At 45.5% G+C, this 23,148-nt stretch overlaps 1 protein-coding gene across 1 annotated transcript in view; it reads right to left on the bottom strand.

Annotated features, from left to right (window-relative positions):
* Positions 1-23,148, bottom strand: part of LRP2 (LDL receptor related protein 2) — a 211,957-nt gene that overhangs the window by 16,836 nt on the left and 171,973 nt on the right. The window contains exons 66-76 of the mRNA XM_066577806.1: positions 22,968-23,099; positions 20,780-20,923; positions 19,174-19,339; positions 17,783-17,911; positions 16,566-16,786; positions 14,655-14,834; positions 11,932-12,051; positions 10,333-10,423; positions 8,677-8,744; positions 8,225-8,345; positions 5,815-5,944 (exon numbers count right to left, since the gene is read on the bottom strand). Of these exons, the coding sequence (XP_066433903.1) occupies positions 5,815-5,944; positions 8,225-8,345; positions 8,677-8,744; positions 10,333-10,423; positions 11,932-12,051; positions 14,655-14,834; positions 16,566-16,786; positions 17,783-17,911; positions 19,174-19,339; positions 20,780-20,923; positions 22,968-23,099 (1,502 nt within the window). The remainder of the gene's footprint in view (positions 1-5,814; positions 5,945-8,224; positions 8,346-8,676; positions 8,745-10,332; positions 10,424-11,931; positions 12,052-14,654; positions 14,835-16,565; positions 16,787-17,782; positions 17,912-19,173; positions 19,340-20,779; positions 20,924-22,967; positions 23,100-23,148) is intronic.

The following is a 23,148-nucleotide window of genomic DNA, read 5'->3' as shown; positions in this document are numbered from 1 at the left end:
TCAGTAGCTGCAGTATAGACAAGGCCCCAGTTACATTTATGTAGCTAAAGTGTAGGCCAACCCCACACACCTTTCTGTACCATGAGTGCAGGCGAAGAACATAGAAATTACTATGATTACACTGTAGGTGAGGGCCCAAAAAAATTGGTGTACCAACAGTACTAATGTACCTCAGAAAAAATTGGCCATGCCCAACCAAGATGGCAGGTGAAACCCATTAATCGCTTTGGTTAATGTGGCTTAAGTGGTAACTAGGCCTGGAGGCAGCCCAGTTGACCGAAAAATTGGTTCAAGTTAAAGTTTCAATGCTTTTAAGAGCATTGAAACGTATAAAAATTGTTTAGAAAAATTATATGAGTGAGCCTTGCGGCCCTAAGAAAAATTGTCCGTTCGGCGTGATTACGTGAGGTTTCAGGAGGAGGAGCAGGAGGAGGAGGAGGAATATTATACACAGATTGATGAAGCAGAAATGTCCCCGTTTTGGATGGTGAGAGAGAACGATGCTTCCATCCGCGGGTGCAGCCTATGTATTGCTTAGGTATCGCTGCTGTCCGCTGGTGGAGAAGAGAAGTCTGGGGAAATCCAGGCTTTGTTCATCTTGATGAGTGTAAGCCTGTCGGCACTGTCGGTTGACAGGCGGGTACGCTTATCTGTGATGATTCCCCCAGCCGCACTAAACACCTCTCTGACAGGACGCTAGCCGCAGGACAAGCAAGCACCTCCAGGGCATACAGCGCGAGTTCAGGCCACGTGTCCAGCTTCGACACCCAGTAGTTGTAGGTGGCAGAGGCGTCACGGAGGACGGTCGTGCGATCGGCTACGTACTCCCTCACCATCCTTTTACAGTGCTCCCGCCAACTCAGCCTTGACTGGGGAGCGGTGACACAGTCTTGGTGGGGAGCCATAAAGCTGTCCAGGGCCTTAAAGAGTGTTGCACTGCCTGTGCTGTACATACTGCTCGATCTCCGCACCTCCCCTGCTACCTGGCCCTCGGAACTGCGCCTTCTGCCACTAGCGCTGTCGGATGGGAATTTTACCATCAGCTTGTCCGCCAGGGTCCTGTGGTATAGCAACACTCTCGAACCCCTTTCCTCTTCGGGAATGAGAGTGGAACGGTTCTCCTTATACCGTGGGTCGAGCAGTGTGTACACCCAGTAATCCGTAGTGGCCAGAATGCGTGCAACGCGAGGGTCACGAGAAAGGCATCCTAACATGAAGTCAGCCATGTGTGCCAGGGTCCCTGTACGCAACACATGGCTGTCTTCACTAGGAAGATCACTTTCAGGATCCTCCTCCTCCTCAGGCCATACACGCTGAAAGGATGACAGGCAAGCAGCATGGGTACCGTCAGCAGTGGGCCAAGCTGTCTCTTCCCCCTCCTCCTCATCCTCCTCATGCTCCTCCTCCTCCTCCTCAACGCGCTGAGAAATAGACAGGAGGGTGCTCTGACTATCCAGCGACATACTGTCTTCCCCCGCCTCCGTTTCCGAGCGCAAAGCATCTGCCTTTATGCTTTGCAGGGAACTTCTCAAGAGGCATAGCAGAGGAATGGTGACGCTAATGATTGCAGCATCGCCGCTCACCACCTGGGTAGACTCATCAAACTTTCCAAGGACCTGGCAGATGTCTGCCAACCAGGCCCACTCTTCTGAAAATAATTGAGGAGGCTGACTCCCACTGCGCCGCCCATGTTGGAGTTGGTATTCCACTATAGCTCTACGCTGCTCATAGAGCCTGGCCAACATGTGGAGCGTAGAGTTCCACCGTGTGGGCACGTCGCACAGCAGTCGGTGCACTGGCAGATTAAACCGATGTTGCAGGGTGGCAGCGTCCGTGTGGGACTTGCGGAAATGTGCGCAGAGTCGGCACACCTTTACGAGCAGGTCTGACAAGCGTGGGTAGCTTTTCAGAAAGCGCTGAACCACCAAATTAAAGACGTGGGCCAGGCATGGCACGTGCGTGAGGCTGCCGAGCTGCAGAGCCGCCACCAGGTTATGGCCGTTGTCACACACGACCATGCCCGGTTGGAGGCTCAGCGGCGCAAGCCAACGGTCGGTCTGCTCAGTTAGACCCCGCAGCAGTTCGCGGGCCGTGTGCCTCTTATCTCCTAAGCTGAGTAGTTTCAGCACGGCCTGCTGACGCTTGCCCACCGCTGTGCTGCCACGCCGCGCGACACCAACTGCTGGCAACGTCCTGCTGCTGCTGACACATCTAGATTGCGAGACAGAGGTTGCGGAGGAGGAGGAGGAGGAGGGTGCTTTAGTGGAGGAAGCATACACCGCCGAAGATACCACCACCGAGCTGGGGCCCGCAATTCTGGGGGTAGGTAGGACGTGAGCGGTCCCAGGCTCTGACTCTGTCCCAGCCTCCACTAAATTCACCCAATGTGCCGTCAGGGAGATGTAGTGGCCCTGCCCGCCTGTGCTTGTCCACGTGTCCGTTGTTAAGTGGACCTTGGCAGTAACCACGTTGGTGAGGGCGCGTACAATGTTGCGGGAGACGTGGTCGTGCAGGGCTGGGACGGCACATCGGGAAAAGTAGTGGCGACTGGGAACTGAGTAGCGCTGGGCCACCGCCGCCATCATACTTTTGAAGGACTCCGTTTCCACAACCCTATAAGGCAGCATCTCAAGGCTGATAAATTTGGCTATGTGGACTGTTAACGCTTGAGCGTGCAGGTGCGTGGCGGCGTACTTGCGCTTGCGCTCAAACACTTGCGCTAGCAACGGCTGGACGGTGCGAGACATTGGTGGATTGGGCCGAGGACAGCGGAGGTGAGGGTGTGGGTGCAGGCCAGGAGACGGTAGTGCCTGTGTCCTCAGAGCGGGGTTGGATCTCAGTGGCAGGTTGGGGCACAGGGGGAGAGGCAGCGGTGCAAACCGGAAGCGGTGAACGGCCTTCGTCCCACCTTGTGGGGTGCTTGGCCATCATATGTCTGCGCATGCTGGTGGTGGTGAGGCTGTTGGTGGTGGCTCCCCGGCTGATCTTGGCGCGACAAAGGTTGCACACCACTGTTCGTCGGTCGTCTGCACTCTCAGTGAAAAACTGCCAGACCTTTGAGCACCTCGGCCTCTGCAGGGTGGCATGGCGCGAGGGGGCGCTTTGGGAAACAGTTGGTGGATTATTCGGTCTGGCCCTGCCTCTACCCCTGGCCACCGCACTGCCTCTTGCAACCTGCCCTGCTGCTGCCCTTGCCTCCCCCTCTGAAGACCTGTCCTGAGTAGGCGTTGCAAACCAGGTGGGGTCAATCACCTCATCGTCCTGCTGCTCTTCCTCAGAATCCTCTGTGCGCTCCTCCCTCGGACTTACTGCCCTTACTACTACCTCACCGATAGACAACTGTGTCTCATCGTCATCGTCCTCCTCACCCACTGAAAGGTCTTGAGACAGTTGCCGGAAGTCCCCAGCCTCATCCCCCGGACCCCGGGAACTTTCCAATGGTTGGGCATCAGTGACGATAAACTCCTCTGGTGGGAGAGGAACCATTGCTGCCCAATCTGAGCAGGGGCCCGAGAACCGTTCCTGGGAGTCTTCCCGCTCCTGAGCATGTGTCATTGTAGTGGAGTGAGGAGGCTGGGAGGAAGGAGGAGCAGCAGACAGAGGATTCGGATTTGCAGCAGTGGACGGCGCAGAACTGTGGGTGGATGATAGGTTGCTCGAAGCACTTTCTGCCATCCACGACAGGACCTGCTCACACTGCTCATTTTCTAATAAAGGTCTCCCGCGTGGACCCATTAATTGTGTGATGAATGTGGGGACGCCAGAAACGTGCCTCTCTCCTAATCGCGCAGCAGTCGGCTGCGATACACCTGGATCAGGAGTTCGGCCTGTGCCCACACCCTCACTTGGCCCTCCGCGTCCTCGGCCGCGTCCACGTCCTCTAGGCCTACCCCTACCCCTCAGCATGCTGTATTACCAGTGATTTGATTTCCCAGCCAGGAAATAAATTGGCGCAAGCCTGCAGGCCAAATAGAATTTTTTCCCTTTTTTTTTTAAAGGAAAGGCCCACTGCCTATATTCAATCAATAATAAATGTGTTGTGGCCCTGCAGTGTGTCACAGAACTGCAGTCTTGCACTGTTATTAACTGCAGCAGAGCGGTGATTTCCCAGCCAGGAAATAAATTGGCGCAAGCCTGCAGGCCAAATAGAATTTTTTTGCCCTTTTTTTTTAAAGGAAAGGCCCACTGCCTATATTCAATCAATAATAAATGTGTTGTGGCCCTGCAGTGTGTCACAGAACTGCAGTCTTGCACTGTTATTAACTGCAGCAGAGCGGTGATTTCCCAGCCAGGAAATAAATTGGCACAAGCCTGCTGGTAAACTTAGCTGGCTGCGTATGATTTTTGTTTAAGTACTCCACCCAGCACACACGTACCCAGAACGCTGAGGACTGTCAGAGGCAGGCCAAATAGAATTTTTTTGCCCTTTTTTTTTAAAAGGAAAGGCCCACTGACTATATTCAATCAATTAATGTGTTGTGTGGCCCTGCTGTGTGTCACAGAACTGCAGTGTTATTAACTGCAGCAGAGCGGTGATTTCCCAGCCAGGAAATAAATTGGCGCAAGCCTGCAGGCCAAATAGAATTTTTGCCCTTTTTTTTTTAAAGGAAAGGCCCACTGCGTATATTCAATCAATAAAATATGTCTTCTAGCCCTGCCTACACAATTCTGTCCCTGTAGTATTACTGCAGAGCGTAATGCTCTGCACGGCCGATTTGGAAAAAAAAAAAATGTGCAACACTGCTAACAGCAGCCTCCACAGTACTGCACACTGTTAGATGTGGCCCTAAGAAGGACCGTTGGGGTTCTTGAAGCCTACACGAACTCCTAACGCTCTCTGTACAGCAGCTCCAACACTATAGCACTGTCCCTCAGCTATCTCACAAGGCATCTGTGGCGAGCCGCGGGAGGGGCCGACTTTTATACTCCGGTGACATCTGATCTCCCCAGCCACTCACAGCAGGGGGGTGGTATAGGGCTGGAACATCACAGGGGGAAGTTGTAATGCCTTCCCTGTCTTTCAATTGGCCAGAAAAGCGCGCTAACGTCTCAGAGAGGAAACTGAAAGTAACCCGAACATCGCGTGGTACTCGTTACGAGTAACGAGCATCCCGAACACCCTAATATTCGCCCGAGCATCAAGCTCGGATGTGTACGTTCGCTCATCTCTAATCATTACTCAGATGCTGGGAGCCATGATGCTAGAAGAATGGCACTAGACCATTGCGGCCTCTGAATGGTAGTCAGGTGCTAGCCATCCCTGAACAAAGACCGGGAGGAGTGCGGGGCTGCAGAGCTGCATCAGCAGGGAGAGGACAGGTAAGTACAGCGGTCTTTGTTTTTTTTAACACATCTGCAGCTATACTTAAAAATTGTTCGACAACTGGTCAACCTCTTTAACATATTAATTAAAATGACCATCCAGTCCTGGATAAACAAAAATGGCCACACTGCTTCTCTGGCCACCTGATAGACTACCAATGCATATTAATGCACAGTGTCTAAGACACTACATGCTGCTGTGACTGGCCAGCACTGCTCACATGGGCACCACTGGTCAATCAAAGCAGGTGTAGTGCCTTAGACTAATGATCCATATTAATGTACAGTGTGTATCAGGTAGTCAGAGAAGTTGGTGTGTCCATCTTTGTTTGACGGTCGCTTTAAAGTCCTCTATATAAAAGAAAAAAGTGCATAAAAACTATCACATTGCACCAAACAAGACCTACCGCTCATACTGCAGGCCGTTGGACAAATGCGCAGAGGCAGTCCTAGCAAATCATTATATAGCTACTATTTTCCTTGCAAACTCACCATTTGCATAGCTCTGTCTATAGAAGACTCTGCACCAAATCCGGACACCCCAATATCCATGCTCACATCAGCTCCTGAGCGGAACGTTACCCCATTACCATTTTCTGTGGATTTCACCAGCGCACTCAAACTGTAATATAATAAGACAACGTGCAGTTCTAACGGCAATTATATGTCTCCAATTACTCTACAGGTATTTATGTCATAAGCGTATATTCACACATAGCTGAAATGGAGTAGTGGAAAACGTGCAATAAAAATCGCTCCAAAATCCACACCATTAGGGCAAAAACAAAGTGATGCATGCGCTGATACGCTCGCCATTACAGAGCGTTTTAGCGCATAAACCGTTTTTTTTCCCCCTCAGACTATTTAAAATCTGCACACGAGTTTAAAAGAAAAAACAGGAAGATAGGACCAGCCCTGTATCTTTTGCGCGTGTAGTATAAATGCACGAGAATCCCGATGCTAATGCAAATGAAACAATTGAAATCATTGGTCTCGCTTTGTCCCGTTATGCACCTGTGATTTTCACAGCCCCAGGGCTATTTCAGACGCCCGTATATTGTCTGGGTTTTCACGCCGAGCCGATATACGGTGTCATTGTCTGCAGGGGGAGGAGGATGGAAGAGCCAGGAGCAGGAACTGAGCTCCCGCCCCCTCTCTGCCCCTTTCCACTAGTACTGATGCTTAGCTCTGCCCCCGCCCCGCCCCTCCCATTGCAAATAGTGGCAGGGGGCGGGGAATGGGCGGGAGCTCAGTTCCTGCTCCTGGCTCTTCCATCCTCCCCCCTGCAGACAAGGACACTGTATATCGGCTTGCCCTGAAAACCGAGCTGATATACGGTCGTCTAAATAAGCCCGCAAACCAGATTAAAACACGCCTATCTGTTTAAGCTTCGACAGATGAGCGCGTAACGTAAAATACTCGCACCTGTGCAATTTTTTGTGCAGTGAATGAGCATATTTAGCGCTCGTGCAAGTATTTGCACTGGAACCTCTTGTTCACATGGTTGGGGGAATCACCCCACCCTGATTTAAAAGGCTAATTTGCCTAGCGAGGGGCCGGTGATCACGGGTATGCACTGTGTTTAACACATACCCGCGCAGGCAGATGTGCGTATATGCGCACCTCCCACAGACCTCAATGGGGCTCTGTGGTGTGCAAACTGGTGACCGCAAAAAAAAAAGATGCAAAAAAAGAAACTGAGAATGAACCCATTGAGATCAACAGGTTCTACTCTCTGCGTCATGGGCGCGGGAATTTCCCGCAGTGTATCATACTTATTTGTTTTGGGCTCCTTTAGATGAGTGTGATTGAGGGCTTATTCAGATGACTGTATATCGGCTGCGTTTTCACACTGAGCCGATTTACGGTGTCCTTGTCTGTGGGGGGGGGTGGAAGAGCCAGGAGCAGGAACTGAGCTCCCGCCCCCTCTCCGCCCCTCTGCACTATTTTCAATGGGAGGGCTGGGATTGGGGCGGAGCTAAGTGGCATCACTTCGCTGCGCCCCTGTCCCGCCCCCTCCTATGGCAAATAGTGGCAAGGGGTGGAGAGGGGGCGGAAGCTCAGTTCCTGCTCCTAGCTCTTCCATCCTTCCCCCCCTGCAGACGAGGACACCGTGAAAACCCAGCTGATATACGGTCATCTGAATAAGCCCTCAGGCTGTAATAATCACAGTCCTATAACGGGACAAAACAATACCATTGATTTCAATGCTTTTGTTTTCACTAGCGGGATTCTCATCTGTTAATAGTATGGGCGAGAAAAATGAAAATAAATCTTGTTATTTGTATAGCGCTAACTCATTCCGCAGCCCTTTCAGGTAATTTATTTGTTACCCCCCACCAAGCTGGGTACTCATTTTACCGACCTCGGAAGAATGGAGTCGACCTTGAGCTGGTTACCTGAACCACGTGGGGATTGAACTTGCAACCTTCAGGTCATGAGCGAGAGCTTAGGACTGCATTTCTGCTGCACACAAGGCTCTAGATAGGACTTGCCCTATTGTTTTTACATGTAGTTCAGAAAGATGGGGCAGGACTTATCTTCCCGCTGTTTTGTTCCAAATTGCTCGCTATGGCGCAGAGTTTTAATGGCCCCCAAAAAAACCAAAGCCCCAGTTCATGCTCAATTATGCACCGTAGCGGCTAGCGTAGTTGAGCATACGCTCATGTGTTGTTGTCCTCAATATGGATTTTGACATAGATCCTCAACAGAATTTTCCCTTTCAAAATGAATGGGTGAAATCTGCTGTAGATGCGAATCAAAAACTGCTGAAAATCGGCAGAATTTTCCGCTACTTGCGAATGGACCCCGAATATGTAATCATGAAATCCCATCTTATATGTAAACCATAGAGAGAATGAAACTCATTCCTAATACTAAATCAGTCATAAAACGCACCAACCTTGGGAACTTGGGAAGAGCCGGTAAAAGTTTTCCCGTCCGTCTGTAATTGAAGAGGCCTCCAACCACCAAGGCGGAGATAATAATGATCAAAATCACAGTGAGGAGCACAGCGACCGCCGCTACAAGAGAAATTGTTATTTTGTTACAGATGTACAAAGATTTGACAGGATGAGTCATTTTGAATTGATTTGGAGTAATTCAATAAATTATTTAGAACGTCGTGACAATGTTTCAGGGTTTTTCCGTTGTTTTCTTTCCCCTTTCTCTGTATGTGGATGAGTTATTAGGCTGCTTGTGGTTATTGCTTTACTTATTATTATCGCTTTTTATTATTTTGTGAAAATTAATACAATTTGGAGGAAGAAAAAAAGAAATGATCATTTTTTAATACAGTAGATAGGAAAAAAACGTAAGATAGACAATGGGATATACGAGAGCAATGAGCCCTACCAGTTCCTGGAGGGATGCCAGCAGTGTATGCCATGTTGCAGTAGCTTCCCGAATATCCAGCGGTACACCTGCCATTAATAAGTCATGTTCAGTAGAAAGAATATTAAATGAACGGAATGTTTAGATGTGTTTGAACTCCGAGGCTGGATTAATATTTTACGTAGATGCCATCTAGTGCCCAACTGATGTAAAAAGCAAGATCACACATAATATTGCCTTACGGCGGTTTCAGGTGACCATATGAGCAATGGCGCACGCTGCAGCGCAACATATTTGCACAGTAAATGAGATTGGTGAAGTAGATATGGGCGTGTATCGGCGCATAGTACTGTACGTTTTGCGCCAGTTCACGTGCACGTGCAACACACCCCTTTCTCGCCTCATGAGGTCCAGATGTGTTCTGTTTCCTGCAGTTTTGCACATTTTCACGCATATTGAGTGCGCATTTGTGCAAATCCCATAGACTTCTATGGGGGCCCTTGGTGTGCAGTAAAATAGAGCAGGTGCTATGGGTTTGCGTGCGCACAAAAGCGATCTATTGATATCAGTGGGTTCTATTCTCTGCGTATTGAGTGGGCAAATTATGTGCACGCAAAAATGCACACAAATAAGGTCATCTGGAACCGCTCTTAGGCCGGATTCACGTGAGCGTGTGAGTATTGGCGTGGGCATGAGCATAGTCTTTTTGCAGTATGAGCTTTGCTTTTCTGCCCATATATTCGCATATTTTACTGTACTTTTTTTTACACAAGTCGTGCGCAATAGCGTGCGCAAACAAATACGCACAGATCCTCCCAGCCATAATCAGTCTGCATTTAACCCTTTTCAATCCACTGTCTAACGTCTTCCTACATTCTTATTGAAGCTCCAATGTCAGAAGACGTCCGACAGGGTATTCTTACGATCTACTGCCAGCTACTCCGCTGTCAGAGCCCCTCTGGTGCACACATACTGGCTTTAGCCAGTAGATGGCACCATTGTATAACAGCAAAAAGAGAAAGCCTTTTAGGAAACCCTGAATCCAAAATTGGATTGGAAAGGGTTAAGATTCGTTTTTCCTCTGCAATTACGCAGAGTTTCACACTTCTAGCGTACTGCGTGCATATTTGTGCATCCCCATTGACTTCTATGGGGACTTTTTGTGCGCAAATGCACAGGAAAATAGATCCTGCTGCCGTTTTGCTTTATTTTGCGTGATCAAAATGCGCAGGAAAAATATGCGTCTGTGAACGAACCCATTAAAATCAATAGGTTTCTATTCACTGCATATTCCACGTGCAAATTTTGCATGTGCAAATAAGCTCGGGTGAAGCCAGCCTTAAAGTTATCTTCTCAATAATACATTTACATCACTAAACAATACTGGGTGGTTTTAGTTTTTTCCTGCGGTACCAAATCTCAGGAAATGCCTTAGAAGTAGAGTCCCTGGTCAATTGCTCAGTTTGAAACCCCCAAAAACCTGCCCTGTATGTGACTGCCATGCAGTTAGTGTTGATGCGGAGAGTACAGTATATAGTTATGCTTATGTGAGAGTGTATATATATCACTGCAGGCGCCCCAAGAAATATCACATATTTAATGCTCATTGATTTTGGAAGAGATCGTGAGAATTCTTTAATACCGTCATCAACTAAGGAGGCATCAGACAAAACTTACTTGCATTTCGGAAGTCCCATTTCATCAAAATAGCATGTTCCTCCATGCATACATCTGCATGCTGGTGGCATGGTTGGTGGGTATTCAATAGCTAAGAAAATGGAAAGCCATGCATGTTAGTAAGCAGTACATGCAATTATTATGTACCAGAAGCAAGGACTGGAGTAACTATAGTGCATACTGGATACTTTCACAATTAGGACAAGGGCCATACTCTACCCACAATTTGTAATACAAACCTGACTATGATAAAAGTAGGGAAGGTCATGGATGAAATAATATTTGCATTATGTGGCAGATTTGTGGAGACAAGTGTTGTGTGCTCTAGTCCCATAAACCTGCGCTTGTTAGTGCCAATTTAGTAGTGGTTGTACAAGGTACATACAAAAATGAAGGGAAATACGAAAGTAACAAAATAATAAAAGAGAAAAAACGTTTTCCAGCAGTATAAAAGGATTTCTTTATATCAACATTTCAATAAAAACCTCAGCATGGACATTTTAAATGCCTACATGTTTCGAGCAGGAGCTTATATGCCATAACTAAGAGCTCCTGCTTGAAACATGTAGGTGTTTAAATACCCATGCTGTTTGTTTGTTTTTTCAACCATTTTTTCACTGAAATATTTAAATAAAGTTGCTAGAAAACGTTTTTCTATGTTTTCTAGCAGTGGTTTTCTTCTTCCATGGGGGGATAGCAAGGCTGGGTGATCTGATAATTTCTCCAGTGTTTAAGGAAATAAAGTCCAAGCAAATGTATTTTGAGACAAACATTTATAATGACTCATTCAGTAATAAGACGTCCTGTCATAGTGGCACCTACCTACTGGTTCAAAAAGGTAACACTGTAAATTAAGAAATAAACACTTAAAGGGGTTCTGTCATTAAAAAAAAAATTCTATACTTACCTATTCCTTCCTGTCAGTCTCCTTACCACATCATCTCATCTCTGAGCTTCTCCAGTACCCTGGGTCAGCTCACAGCAGGTCTCCAGCTTGTTATGAAGCTGGCATTTCTCACACTCCTTCCGGCTGGGTCAGTGAAGGTCAGGTCCCTGTACTGTAGTGTTCACTGTCTAGGAAGGAATTCTGATCTATTGCCAAGACAGCTAGTATGAGCAGCCTCTGAAGTAGATCGGTACCCCTCCTGCTGGACTGTGAGCTGCGATGTAACATACATTGGCTGACAGGAAGAAGACTGCTAGCAATGTACGTAACCTCATAGAAAGGAATCGGCCCGCTGGAGTTGAAGTGACCACCCTGGACTTCAGGAGACAGAAGAGGATAGGTGTGGCGATGATCTGGTAAGTAGACTGACGGGGGAGGCATAGGTAAGTATAGATTTTTTTTAATGACAGAACCCCTTTAAAGACAATTTTATTCTTAATAACAGATTAGTGACTCCTATTACTCTTTTTTCTTGTTACCCCTCATATGATCAATTAACTATGTACATAGCAACCAGAGGTATCACTCATGTTGGAGACCCAGAAGCTAAGCTCAGAGTCAGTTTGTTGTGTTATTGCTAATGCCAAATGTTGTAGAAAAATCACAATTTATATATAATATTTTCCTCCATAACAGACAGACATTAATAGTACCTGCATCACACTCAGTGGAACTGCCCTCCATAAACTGAGTCCCTTGTGGACAGGAACATGTATAGCCTCCTGGTCTCAACAAGCAGAGGTGGGAGCAGATATCTTTGCAGCGATTTGAAACTAAGTAAGACAAGAAAAAAATAATAATTCTGCATCTGAATGACTAAAGATGTAGATTAGAAAAAATACTTGCCTTTTAAGCAGAAACAGCGCCACCATTTTCCATAGGATGCATTTGGTATTGTAGCTTTGAGCTAAATGTGACTGAGCTGCAGTACCGACCACAGCCTATGTACAACAGTGTTACTGCTTGTGGGGAAAACAAACTAGTGTCTACCGTAATCTTATACATTTACACATCAAAGAACAGTCTTCATTTTGATGGTCTTTCAAATAGGAGGTAAAATTGGTTGGGGTCTCACCATTGAGAATACCAGGGACAAGTAGTCTTGGTCTCCATTCTTGGACAAACTTAGGTGGCTATACACACAAGGTTACTCTCCAAAGGGGAGCTTCAGAAGCAGCCAAGTATCACCAATTACTAACATGTCTAAGAATACGTTCATGCATAGTGGAATTAAAAATGGCACCCAAAAAATGTCATCAAAAAACGTGCCAAAAGCTACATCACAATCTGCACCATTGGTGTGGCTGTGCACCAAAATACTCTACTTGTGAATGTACCCTTAATACTGATGGCCTATCCTTTGGTCATCATTGTTGATCGTGGGGGTCTGACCTCTAGCACCTGCCCCAATCAACAGTTTGAATTGGTCTGCAGCATTCACATAGACCCTCATTGTTTACGCAGAAGTACAAAGAAGGGCATAAGGTTGAGACTGTCCCTGGTACTACAGCTCAGTTCCATTCACTTGGATTGGGTTGAGCTGCCATGAGTAGATGGACCAGGCACAGTCACAACTGTTTGTATACTGTTGAGCTTGTGTAGTCATGAAGGGGGCATGATATTTGCTATTGAATTGTACATTTTTCATTTAGTGTAAAGCATCAAACCCTCACCCACTAACTATTGATGGGCATACTTTAAAGGCTCAGTCACACGGGCGTTTTGCTGCGTAAATTTTTCTGCGCATAACTAATGCGCTCAAAAGTACGCGTGACCGAAGAGGGCGGTACACAGTAAAAACCGCACCTAGCAGCGTTTTCCCGCTGAAAAAGTGCTCTGCCCGCTATCCCCTGCTGCGGCTGAGACAGCTGCAGCAGGGGATTCCTTGGATGTGAAACCCCTGGATGCTGTCACATCCAGGGGTTTCACCAGTGGTCAATGGGGGCGGCAGCAGCAGCCGTGGACCCATTGACATACAGAGAACATTGTGCTCCTCTGCTACAGCTGTGGCAGAGGATTTCTTCATCTCCGCGGGGTGTCCCTTTGTCACTGAACACTGTGACAGCATTGTCAGCCCTGCAGTGATTTTAGGGGAAGGGCTTAAAATATAAGCCCTTCCCTGAAAAGCATCCCAAAAATGTGTAAAAAAAAAAATATATATATACTCATCTCTCTGCAGCTGCTGTGGCTCAGGCACATCCTGCTGGCTCTTCTCCTGCACTGCTATGAAGAGCTTTCAGCAGGCGGGAATTTAAAATCCCCACCTGCTAAAAGGGCTGGCTCTGATTGGCTGAGCACTGTGACCAATCAGAGGCAGCTCCCAACTATTGAATGACAACTGAGAGCTGCCTGTGATTGGTCCCTGCACTCAGCCAATCAGAGGTAGCACTCACCCATTCATGAATTCATGAATGGGTGAGTGCCGCCTCTGATTTGCTGAGCGCCAATGCAGAGGATCGTGATCTTCACTGTATGTTCTCAATGGGGTCGGCACTGCTGCCGCCGGCCCCACTGAGCGTGAGGTGAAATCCCTGGAAGCAACAGCATCCAGGGGTTTCACATACTAAAAACACCGACTGCCGCAATTACTTGCATTTTGCGAACCGGTGTCCTATAATTTATGCCGTAGGCGTTTTTTCGCATGTAAAATTCACACATGTAACCACTGCCATTGAAAAGAATTGGTTCTATCTAGTGCAATCTTTTTTACGTGTGGTAAAAACGCCCGTCAAAATGCCCATGTGACTGAGCCCTAATTAGGTAGTCCCAAGATATAAACTTACGGGATAGAGAATAAATGTTCGATTGGTGGTTTGTCCCAACAGTCAGACCCCTCATCAATCATGAGAGATTGAAGTCCAGAGTCCCTCAGTATGTATGGAGTCACAATCAGGAAGGGGACTGCAGGAAATTGCTGACCAATGGACTCCGCTTTACTTCAGCAGTCCCATAGAAATGAATGGAGCAGGCATTCTTGGCCACCATACTGGGGTATATGAGACCTCACTCCCATGATCAGTTGTGGTCCCAGTGACAGATACCCGCCGATCAAACATTTACTCCCTATCGTTGAAAAAGGATAAGTTCCTCAGACAACCCCTATGCTCTATCCATGAGGCAAAGTGAAAATTTAAACAGTTTTCTCCCCATTTACTTTAGTAAGGGAAACCATGGTATACAAAGCTGCATGTACATAGCACACTTGTACATGTGAACATACCTCAAATCATACCTGTTGGAAATGCTTTTACAGATATAGTGCAGATACAGTTTTTGCACCATTTAAAAGACCAAATTACAATATATCCCTCCAATTCTGTAATTGTAACAAAGCCCCGACATTTCCTTACATCTACTTAAAGAGATGGACAGCTACCTGTGCGGTTATAGCGATGTGAGTGGTAGATCCGCACTTGAGTCAGCCATGGGTTAATTGTTAGAACTTTAACTTTCTGTCCAGTGCCAAACTTATTTTTCTTCCACACTTCGCCCTTCTCCTTTGTTGTCCAGTACAGATGGCCTTCAAACACATCCAGGCCGTAAGGGTTGCCAAGATCTGTTAACCAATAAAAAAAAGGATAAGGATAAACACAGTTTGGTGAGAGCAGAATTTGCAGACTACTGGCATCAGGAATTATGTATGTACAGTATGCTCCAGGATAGGATGGACACATGGATAAATGTATTCACTTTACAACACTATAGAGTATACTGCTACTAAGGTATATTGTATTATATATGGTTTATTCTATGCACTATTGTTAAACAAATGTTTGAAAAGTTAAGTTCGACCAGTTTGCTGAATTTAAGCAAAAAGTTTGGTCTGAATCAACTTGGAACTTCACCAATACCCCTAAAATTAGTGTAGAACAACAGTGATGGTTCCAATTTGACCAAGGACAACATCTGCATGGAGTTTGTATGTTCTCCCTGTGTGTGGGTTTCGGCCCACACTCCGAAAACATACTAATAGGTGCAAGCAGATTGTGAGCTCTAATGCAGACAGAAAATATCAAGTCATGTAGAACGCTGTGTAATATGCTCATTGTCAAAAGAGATCAAGGCCTAGAAGAAGCTGTGAGAATCAAATTAAACTTTCTCTGTGTGATTGTAACTTTGATATAAGTGAGTGATTACAATATCAGAGCAAAAGGAGAATTCATTGCAGAGAAATGAACACTTGAAGGGAGGCTCTAGTACCCTGTTGTACTGCCTCTAGCTTGGATACAAGATGTGATACGGCCGAGCATGGAGGTTCTAGTACACTGTTGTACTGCCTCTAGCGTGGATACAAGATGTGATACAGGCAGACCTGGAGGCTCTAGTACCCTGTTGTACCGCCTCTACCTTGGATACAAGATGTGATACAGGTGGGCATGGAGGCTCTAGTACCCTGTTGTACTGCCTCTAGCTTGGATACAAGATGTGATACGGCCGGGCATGGAGGTTCTAGTACACTGTTGTACTGCCTCTAGCTTGGATACAAGATGTGATACAGGCGGGCATGGAGGCTCTAGTACCCTGTTGTACCGCCTCTACCTTGGATACAAGATGTGATACAGGTGGGCATGGAGGCTCTAGTACCCTGTTGTACTGCCTCCAGCTTGGATACAAGATGTGATATGAACAGGCATGGAGGTTCTAGTACCCTGTTGTACCGCCTCTACCTTGGATACAAGTTGTGATACAGGCGGGCATGGAGGCTCTAACATCCTGTTGTACCACCTCTAGGGTAGATACTAGAGGTGATACAGGTGGGCATAGAGGCTCTAGTACCCTGCTGTGCCACCTCTAGCTTGAATACAAGAAGTGATGCAGGTGCACATAGAGGCTCTAGTATTCTGTTGTACTGCCTCTAGCTTGGATACAAGATGTAATACGTGTGGGAAGACCTCAGGTGGCAAGACCATTAATCTAATCACACCACAACTCTAATTATTTGTATATCTGCCTGAGAAGTAACTGCATGCCGAGTTTTGCAGCAAAATGACAACTTCTTCTAGGGCAGGATTTTTTTTTTTTTTTACAAAGAGTGTATGTATGTGTTAATCATAATAATCACTTTTATTTAAACACACAGAGAACATAAGAACTCCATGCAGATATTGTCAGATTTGAACCTAAAAGACCAGTTAGTTCAGCATGGACAGACCGAACCGAACTTTAAGCTAAGCTTGACCCAAAACAGTTTTCGGCTGCCTTGGTTCGCTCAACACTACTCTTCATTTCATGTATATATGATGTGATCAGAGAAGACAGCTGACTGACCACATATATATGTTCTCACCTCCACGTAAAACTGTCTTCCTGTCTGTACCATCAGGTTTAATAGATTCAATGACATTTTCCTTGGAGTCACTCCAGTAGATCCTGTTGTTGTTGATGTAATCAATAGTGATTCCAGTTGGCCAACCAAGTTCTTCTGAGACCAGAACCTGTCTCTGCTGACCATCCATCCAGGCTTGTTCAATCTTAGGCTGCCTTCCCCAGTCTGTCCAATACATCATTCTGCAAGAAAACACTTAGCATGTTGAAATAATTATCTGGTTTCGACAACCTTTGAGTTAGAAGGGTCCCCTGACAATAAGCTGATCACAAGGTGCCTCACTGCTGGAACCCCAATGATTATTTGTAATCTGTAGGGAAATCTGTTGGCAAATATTCAATTCCCCTGCAGTGCCCCCGCAGGAGAAATACGGTATTACACATTTCATCTAAATCAATGGGCTATTTGTGTAATGCACAAGTGCTGGCTTCTCTGGAAAACAAGGAGGGATATTTATTAAGACTTCATGCACCAGTCTTAATAAAATAGGCACACTTTACTCCTGCATCCTGTTTATTAAGAGGCTCATGCCTCTTAACAAATTAGACACATCTCTGACTCCTCATGTACCTGAACCGAAATCCTTGTGAGCTATGAGCTAGAATAGATTTCCACTATAATTTATGCCACTTGAGTAAGTAAATAATAGTAAAACTGATGGGCTGCTGGAGGGTCCACCCCCTCCTGATAAGCCACACCCCTTTTCATTGCGGCAAAAAAAAAAAGGTAAAAGTTACAATTTCTGGTAAAAAAACATGGTATAGCCCCAAATTTACGACTTTTATACACCAGTTTCTGGCATAAGCTTTTTCATAAATTTGTCCATAGGTGCTTTTTGTAGCCACTCTCTACTGTCACTTAAGAATTTAGGGTTCTGAATGGAGACTCAACCCTACCAAAGAGAACCTGTCATCTTTCTCAGCATACCTGTTTCAGTAAATATTTAATTTCACCCTGACGTATTTCATTCCTCTGTTATCCCCAAGTTACTATTCATCTTGTTGTTAAGATTTGTCCCTGCACACATTAAGACCCTAAGACAACAGTGTCAGGGTGTGTAGGATATACCCCATTGACAAAGGGAACGGTAACATCCATCTAATCATATATTTCCAAGAGGAATAACAGAATTGTGCAAATAAAGTTTAGGTCTAGCTTTGATGTCAGCAATCACTCACCCAAGCTCTGGATTGAGAGCAATGGCTGCTGGCTGGTCCACTTGAGTGTAAATAAGCCACTTTCTATATCTTCCATCCAGTTTTGCTACTTCCACACGATTTGTTCCCGCATCAGTCCAATAAATGTGTCTATATATTGACAGCAAGAAAATTGATTAGTTTGGAGGTGACAATTGTTTTCTTCTCTTGGCTCAAATGGCTGTAACTGTAAAGCCCCATTTACACTCGGCGATAATCGTTGCGTGTAAACACTTCCACCTTTCACTCTCCCACTAAATGATGATTTTTAGGTGATCACAAAATCCATCCTTCAGCCGGAGAGAGATAGCAGGGACCACACGCTGTATTCTCCACGGAGCATCTGATTACATTGTATTCAGCTGACAGCCCCCAGTAGCCCATGTGAAGACAATGCAGCTGAGTGCAAAGTCCCAACTACATGCTGGGATTGGCAAACAGCTGTTGGAAGCTCATTTACATGCAAATGAAGCTGATAAAGTGCTAATGGGCATTAGGGCCCATTAGTACTCTATGCAAAATGATCGCTAGAACTGTCAAGCTTTCAATAGTTTGAAAGATTGTCTTTGCATGTAAATGAGCCTTTACTACGCTTGATAATAAGTAAAATACATAATTAGTATAACAATTTACAAATGCATTTACCAGTCAGCAAAAATGATGCAGATTAAGTCAAATTCATCAAGATAGCACAAGTGGCAACACAATTGTCTTATTAGACAATGTATTCTTCCTGTTATAACTGAAAATTACATATTGAAGCTAAGATATGCCATCGCCTCCTGATCAATGGAGGTCTGACTGTTGGAACCCTCATGGCTACTGAAACTGAAGGTATTACAGTGCTACTTAATGGGGTTTACCTTAAAAAGACTTATCTCCTATCCTCAGGATAGGGCTTAAATGACTGATCGCTAGGAGCCTGACTGCTGGAAGCCCCAGTGATCCCAAGATTGGTGTACCTGAATGTCCCATGCAAATGGAGGAGCGGTGTGCATGCTTAACTGCTACTTTACTCATTCCTATGGGACAGGCAAAGATCCATGTGCTCAGCAACCTCCCTCCATCCCATAGAACTGAATAGAGTAGTGGTTACATATGTGCATTGCCGCTCCATACTCATGGGGCATTTGGGTGCACCAGACCTGGGATCGCCGTAATTCCCAGCAGTCAGACCCCCAGCGATAAGACATCTATAACCTCCTGTGTGGATAGGAGATAAATACCTTTAAACGCCACATCCCCTTCACGTTTTTACCTGCACAGTGACGCTTACAGCCATCCACTGTGCGGAGGGCGATATAACATATTACAAGATGGGTATATCCCCTTTGAAACATTGATAATAAATATTCACGTCTCAGATACAATACCTTCCAACCCAATCCACAGCTAGTCCATCTGGATTTGCTATGTAGCGCAAGTTCAGATCAATGTCCTTTACCATATTGTTACCATAATCCTCAAAGGTAGGTATATAAGCCCGCCTGATGGAGCCAAACACAGAGCCCTGCCCGCGGACGCTGTAATATACAACACCTTTGGGAGAAAAGGAAACATAATGTTACAATATATTAGTAAATAAGCAAAAAACAATTGAATGACAGTATTTTAAGTGGGATGTCTGATATTACTGATAGCCTAAGGTCGGTTTCACATCCGCATTGGAACTTCCGGTCGGAGGTTCTGCCGTAGATCCGGCACAAAATGCTGGAAGTATAAGCGCTGCATGCAGCACTTTTTCTTCTGTCTAAAAGCGGCGCAGCTAAGCAGAAACAGAACGGACCCCATTATAGTCAATGCAGTCCATTCTGCGCTGTCAGGTTCCTTCCACAGACGGAGCCGTTCGGCCATGGGGATTCCCTTTTACTGCTTCCCGAATGGAGCAGAAACCAGAACCGCCGATGCAGATGTGAATCCACCCTATTAAATGTACAGTCATGTCAATAATCAATATCATTATCATTTGGGTAGAGACGTGTACTTACCTTCATCAGTTGGAACTACAACTTTGTTGGGCTTTTGCTTACACTACAAACAATGACTAAGCATATAACTAGGTCACACTCATCTTAAAGAGGTTTTCAAGGACTAAGATATTCATTAACTATCCTCAGAATAGGTCATCAGATCAGTGGGGGTCAACCACTTGTGAACCCCGCCAATCAGCTGATTCAAGAGACCACGGTACTCGGGTGAGCGCCATGGCCTCTTCTCAGACAAGTTCTTGATATGTCCATTGTTTACATAGCAAGTGGATGGGATTGACCTGAAGTGCCAGGCACAGCCACTACGGCATGTACAGCACCGTGCTTGGTCTGCAGAGAGGTGTTAGTGGCGTTCACTTGAGTTTCACAGTTACTTCAGACAGCTGATTGGCAGGTGTCGCAAACAGCAGACTCCCACCAATCTGATATTAATGGGTTATTCTGAGGTTGGGTCAACAATACCGCAGCTCAGGCAAACCCCTAAGAGACCGCATTCAGATGAGCGTATTTGTTCCGGTTTTTGCAGATCGTAAGATGGAGCTAATGTAAACCTATGTATCCGTTCACATGGCCATATATTTCCCATTAGGAACATTCTACAGTTTTGTGTCTACAGCTCCTACGCAGAACTATGGGGGACAGTTATGAAACTGAAGTCAATAGCAATGTAAATAGTAGCAGATATCTTGTAAATGCCCCCAATATGCATAGATACTGTAACATATCAAACAAATACATGACATTACAATGATAACGACCAATCTAGTCAATGCCAGCAAGGCATGATGTAGGGGTTGTAGCTGTACAGGGCATAGATATAAGGGTTGCAGTGGTCGCAGGCGCACACGGGTCCTGGTGTCTGAGGCCAATTTAGTATATAAGTCACCAGTATTACAAACAGCACATGCAAAGCGGGAGCCCTGTTACAGATGTTACACTGGGGCTACAAGTTCTGACTTCCTAGATGTGTGCGTATTAATTAATCACTTACTGAGATCTATTCCCTCGGGATCCCAGTCATAGTCCAGGGCCTGGATATGCTGCTGATTCTCAATATAGTCCGAGTATTGCTCAGAAGACAGATTGTATCTTCGTATCCGCACATTGTCCGGCAACAGCAGAAGAGGCGGGTTACCTGTAAGACGAATACAAGAAAACAGGTGAAATCACTGTAGAAATGTGGCGACACCTGCTGGTTGCCCAGTGAACAGTAATCGTATATGTGACTGGCTTCACACACTGGAAATGCTGCGCAATTTTTACAGCATTTACGGTATGTTCACAAAATTCCATGTAAATTCTCCCCCCAAAAGACCTAGATTTTCTGAATGGATCCGCGGACATGTCACTTCTTGTTGTGGAAAGGCACAAAAACTAGATTTTCCACGTCCCAATTCCACACGTAGATTTTACATATTGATAAGGCAAATTCCGGATGCGGGTCTGCGCAAAAATCCATGTCAAAAATATGCGGATTTTAGAGAGAGAATTTTACCATGGTGAATTTTGTAATGTGAACATACCCTTAGGGTGGTTTCACATGGGTGATAAAAATGTGTGATTTTCGTATGATGCGTGAGTAAAAATGGAGAATTATGAAACCAATGATTTTCAATGGTTTCCTTTACATTTGCAATGTTTTCACTCATGCGATGTTGCGAGAAAAAAAATTGTGACGTCCTATCTTTCTGCGCTTTGCGTTTTTTTTTGTTTTTTTTTTAAATCTCCCATATTTCCCTATTGAGCCTCCTTTTTATCACATCGCAAAGCACAGACTTGCGATTTTCGCGCGATGGGATGCGTTTTTAACATTAGATATTGACTTTTGCGCTACAAAATTGTAGAAAAAAAAGCGATGTTTTGGCAAGAAAAAGCAGCACTGATGTTCAAAAATCGTGTGGAAAAAAAAGTTGTGATTTTGCAGTAATTTCGGCAATATCGCGATCGCCCAAGTGAAACTATCCTTACAGTTCAAGCCATGTGAGTGACATTTCTAAAAATTTTCCGCTCAAGGGGCAGAAAATTTCCACAACGAATCTGCAGCATTTTTTTCAAAAATGCTGCAGATTCTTAACCCGCTGCATGTCTAGTAATGCTATGAATTGTAACCCTTTAAATACAAGAGTTAAAATCTGCAGGCCTTCCACCATGTTGCCACTGCGATTTTCCAATGTATTTGCTGCAGGTTTTCCACTGCAGGAAGCCCCCAGCAGACACGCTGCAGGTGAAGAGCCCCTAAATCTCTTCACCCCCGCACATACATCTACGATGGGAGCTGCATACACATCTTACATGACTATGAACACAAGAAAGTTTCAGAAGGCTAAAATGTTTGTTGCATTTCTAAGTCTTCATCATAAACTATATACAGCATGACTTTTTAAAAGGTGTATATTTAAAGGGTTAAAAAGAATTGCAACTTGTTTTTTTTAAGATTTCAGTAAATTTGAACAGATGTACTATTCAAATTATGCCGAAAACTTTCTTACATGGTTTGCGCCACATTTATCGTGACACTTTCAGAAACTTTTTACTACTTGGTCAGCAAAAGAGCGTGGCTTCATAAAAAGGGGGTGTGGCCTAATGGATCACTGTGTGCCAAAACGGTGCAATTTTTGTCGCAAACTAAGTCACCTAATTAATTGGTATAAAGTTAGACTGGACAGTTTAAAGATACACCAGATTCATCATTCAACAGAGTCAGGCTACCTTCACACGGGCAAGAGCGATATTGGGCCAAGAAACCCCTCCCGATATCGCAATCGTCAACGTGCGTTTTACCCGCGAATGTCAAGTGTTTTTCATGCAAAAGTTCCGATACTTTGGTGCGTGTTTCATGCATGTCAGATGATTGGCAAGTGTTTCCCATTGTTTTCAACAGCTGTGGCGGTGCTGATCGGAACTGGTACAAGCGGGTGTCAGCTGTAGGAACCGGGATCAATCCTCAGGATGTAGATGTATGCCCTGGAGCATTAAAGGGTTAAACTACAAACAAGTGGACATGCACAATTGTATAGTTGTCAAGAAGTTTATTTGTATAGGGAGCAGCCACCCACTTTATTGGTTTGGACCAGTCACAACAAAAATGAGCGGGACCCCGCTGGAATATAATGCACCGTTAGGCCAGGATCCAGTTCTGACATACTCTGCTGTACACGAGGCTGGGGGGCCGCACTTACCATCAGCCGCACATTGTTTTCCTTGGTCATCCCCAACTGATCGAAATCCTTCGGCACAAAAGCATTCATAACTTCCTTTGGAGTTCTTGCAGTCTTGGGGACACGTCCCGTATATCAGGCACTCATTAATATCTGGGAACAGACAAAGAGCGAGTTTGTAAGGAGCCGCTTCAATATAGTC

This window comes from Eleutherodactylus coqui, chromosome 8 (genome assembly GCF_035609145.1).
Source record: "Eleutherodactylus coqui strain aEleCoq1 chromosome 8, aEleCoq1.hap1, whole genome shotgun sequence".
NCBI classification, from domain to species: Eukaryota; Metazoa; Chordata; class Amphibia; order Anura; family Eleutherodactylidae; genus Eleutherodactylus; species Eleutherodactylus coqui.
Note: the sequence above shows the minus strand (reverse complement) of the source record. Positions and strands in the feature narration are given on the sequence as shown.